The sequence below is a fragment of the Vombatus ursinus genome, unplaced genomic scaffold, assembly GCF_900497805.2.
Source record: "Vombatus ursinus unplaced genomic scaffold, bare-nosed wombat genome assembly UNPS02014773.1, whole genome shotgun sequence".
NCBI lineage: Eukaryota > Metazoa > Chordata > Mammalia > Diprotodontia > Vombatidae > Vombatus > Vombatus ursinus.
The window spans coordinates 16,215,172-16,219,000 of record NW_020954551.1 but is presented as its reverse complement, the minus strand read 5'-3'; the positions used below and the strand labels follow the sequence as shown (position 1 = coordinate 16,219,000).

The 3,829-nt window shown below is 53.0% G+C and overlaps 1 protein-coding gene across 4 annotated transcripts in view; it reads right to left on the bottom strand.

Moving 5' to 3' along the window:
* MITF (melanocyte inducing transcription factor) overlaps positions 1–3,412 on the bottom strand; it is a 268,663-nt gene extending 265,251 nt beyond the window's left edge. For all 4 annotated transcript variants that reach the window (XM_027864016.1, XM_027864018.1, XM_027864017.1 and 1 more), the window contains exon 1: positions 3,263–3,412. In XM_027864016.1, coding sequence (XP_027719817.1) covers positions 3,263–3,366 — 104 coding nt within the window. In that variant the 5' untranslated portion in view covers positions 3,367–3,412. The remainder of the gene's footprint in view (positions 1–3,262) is intronic.
* Positions 3,413–3,829: the final 417 nt, after the last annotated feature.

Genomic DNA, 3,829 nt, shown 5'->3' with positions numbered 1-3,829 from the left:
AAAGAAAGAAAGAAAGAAAGAAAGAAAGAAAGAAAGAAAGAAAGAAAAGAAAGATGTCCTAGCCAAGAGTAGGATCCAAAAAAGGACAGGGGAGGGGGGAAACACCCTGAACAAGTGAGGCCTTGATAAAATAACACAACAGATGTAGATGACAATGCATTACAAAACTGTGGAAGACTTATAGGAAATTTTTGACAACTCGATGTACTTATTCACAGATTTTATTTTGCTAGTTGGTTTCCAAAAACCTGTGTCTGCTCCAGAAACAAGTTTTATGACAACTTTTTAAATTTAATTCCTCTACAATTCTGCCCTGTGCTTCCTCCTAACTCCAATGTGTGATGCTATGTGCCAGCCCTATCACCCTGCCCAACAGGTTCACTTGATTCTTTTCCTGTACAGTGGTAGGTGTAGAGATAGGTGCTCCATAAATGCTGGGTGACTGGTTGATGGATTTGTGATTGAATTAAATGATAGCAGCAGCCAACTTTCAGAACTAAGTTTCTCAAAAAGTGTAGGCCCCAGATTTATTGAACACATCTCTGTGGAACATGGAAGCTACTTGAGGTAAAGGGCAGTTGTCATTTTTGGAATCCTCTCTGCCTGGTATGTGCACTTCAGTAAGTCTATCTCAAATTAAATTGAACTGGACATTTTCCAACTTTCCTCCCTTACTCTTCCCATTCCCATTTCCTCCTTTACTCTTTCAGACTCATGTAATTTTAAATAAAAGCCCAGTCAACAAATTTGTTCAAGATTCCACATATACACAGAACCCCAACTCAATTTCCCTCTCTAGGCCATGTTTCATCACAGCAAAGAAAGCAAATGGCCCTGGACCTATATGTCGCTGATCTCTTCAGCCAAGGCTAGATAACAGCTCTCCATGACAATACTCAACAATACCCTTTACACATCAGCCTGAATCCCCACCCCCAACAGGCAAACACACACATCTAGGCTCACCCCAATGCTGTATATGCCTAACTAACCTCGGATGACATTTCTCCCCAATCTTCTTTTTTAAGCATTTATAAACAGACTGATTCAGCAGCACTGCTTGCTGGGTGTACTACTCACTGATTTCTCCTCTACAATTTGGATTCGGAAGCTTGCTAAATCCATCAGGAAAATAAATTCAGTTCCCATTAGAACCTGCCCGAACTCCCTCCCTCTTCCAAATAAGACCACCACCAGAAGGTGGCAGGGGTCATTATACAATACCCCTGACTGGGTCTGGCGTCCACTACTGCTTCCTTCTCCTTCTGCCTTTCACTACTAGCCAGCTCCACACCGGGCGCTTTTAACAGTTGTGGGTGGGAGGTGGGGAGGGGAAGGGCGCAACCAGGAGAGTAGTGAAGATGCAAAAGCTAAAAAATTTCCAGCAAGCACCTTATCTTATCTTGCAATTGAGAGCACAGCTCCAGCCATCCCAGCCTCCACAATCCATCCTCCCACTTTGTCAACACTGGGACTTGGGGGGGGGGGGGGGGGCAGGTCGGAACTGACAAATCAAAGTCAAAGGTGCCAGATTCAAAAGGATGGTTACCCAGTCAGTCCAGAGAAGCTGGTGGGAAAGGGTTAGAGAAGGTGGCAACCAGGAAGAAGGGGGTTTCTCCACCCAAAGGGAGAGGAAACTATCACCTGGTCCCCTTCAAACCGCGATTCCACCTCCCTGCAAACGCCAAACTGCCAGGGCAGCAGTTTTCTGCTGGGGTGAAATAAGAGACACAACAAAATCAAAGGCTTCAAAACTGGATCCCACTTTCGAACCAAGAAGCCCAAAGACATCACTTTCCCCACATGTTGGTTTGAACGGGAGGACCTGACCATAGCCAAGTGGCTGAGCCTTCCCCAGGGGAATATAGAGTTGAGAAAAAACACACCTCCATGAGACCCCTGCGCCGACCTGGCCATCTTCAGGCTTACCTTACCCGGAAGATGGGGAGGAGGAAAGCCCGAGCAAATCTCACCTGCAGGCTGCCAGGGGCGGGTTTCCTCGGAGGAGCAGGACTCCAGAGGGCTGACAGGCAAGGAACTGGCGGCCGCCCCCTTGCCACCGCTCCGTCCCACCCAGGCCCCAGAGTAGGCTCGGTTCAGACAGAAGACTCTCGGGTTCTTCCATCACTCCCTTCCCTAGATTTTGGGGTCCGTGGCCCCAGTTTACACTCCCAACTTCTCTGGCCGGGGCGGGGTCTCCAAACCAGACGGCTGTTAACTCTCGGATCCGAGCATCTGAAAACTCTTTCCCGACCTCACCTAGGATCCCAACCCTCCCCAGTGCCAGCGCCTGGGTGTCCTGGCCGAAGGGGGCGTCCCAAAGTCCAAGGTCCTCACTAGGGGACCAGGATGGAGAGAACTATCATCTCAGGATGGTCTTGGGCAAGACAGTCCCCCAGATGTTCGCTCTCTGCGAGGCAGCGAGGGGGTGGGGCAAGTTGTACCCCAGATGTGAACTCTGCCTACAAAGCGGAGGATGGGCGGAGGGGGTCTGACGCACCCCACATATGTATTCTTCCTGCAGAACTGAGACAACATGCCGCAGGAAAGTAGACAGCAAGGTACCCCAGATATGCATCCTCCTTAGAGGAAAGGGGGGGCCACAAAACCCAGATTGAATCCTTCCTGCAGGAAAGAAACAGTCTCCCACCCTCCCAAAGATTCATGCTATCTACAAGAAAATAAGGGAAAGGCACCCCAATTATATATCCTCCCTAGAGAAAAGTGGGGGGTTCATCCTTCAGGAAAGGGGGAGCTAAGCACCCCAGATATACATCCTCCCTTCAGGAAAGTAGGGGGCAAGGTACTCCAGAGAAGTATACTCCTTTGGGAAAAGTAGGGGCAACATGCCTCCCTGCAAAGAGGTGGGAGGAGAGCATCCCCCAGGCATGCATCTGGAGAAGGGGGAGAACGTCCCCCAGATGCGTGTTCTCTATGCGGGGTGGCCCACGGGAGAGCAACATCCCTCACAGGTGCATTCTTTCTTCTAAGGTGGGAGTCACCTACAACCGCGCTTTCCCCATTGGGGGCCCCCAAATTGGCAGCGTAGCCAATCTACGCTTCGAACAGTGTCTGGGAGAGTTTTGTGGTTTTTTTTTCCCTCCGCCTTGGGGCAAGGGCACAGGGTCCTTCACGAGGGGACTAACTGTCCTTGTCTGGGGGACGCGGCCATGGCACTCCAGGAGAGAGGGGTACCTCCCTCCAGCTAGGAAAGAGAGGTGTCCTCCTCTCCCCTCCCTCCCTCCCGGCAGCTGTCACTCACCTGCATTTCAGAGGCTGACTCTTCAGCTCGTAATAGGTCTTGGGCTCCTCGTGAAACTCCTCCCCGACTTCGAAATCCGGCACGATCCCCGATTCGGACTGCATGGCTCCTGCCCGCGCGGCGCCCGGCTGGAGCGGAGCGCTCGCACGAGCCGAGGCACAGCAGCAGCCGCAGCGGCAGCCGCAGCAGCAGCCGAGGAGCCCGGGGGCGCGGCGGGGAGGGGCCAGGGACGGCGCCCGGCGCCCCCTCGCAGTGCCAGCCACAGCCCACTCCCTCCCCCCCCGTCCTCCCCTGCTCCCTCGGGCTCGCTTAGTTTACACACTCTCACCCGGAGCGGGCGGGCGGCTGTGCGCTCCCTGGGAGCTGTAGTTCCACCCGGGGCCCCGCTATCCCCGCCAGCCCGGGAAGTGGCTCCCCCGAAGACTACAAGTCCCAGCAGGACGAGCGGCCCCAGGCAACGTAGTGGACACCAGCGTGTGCAACTCTTGTTTAGACTCTTTGTCAATGTCAGGGGCTCCCTCCTCCCCCCCTTCCCCTCCCCTGTCCCTTTCCTTCTTTTTTTTCCCC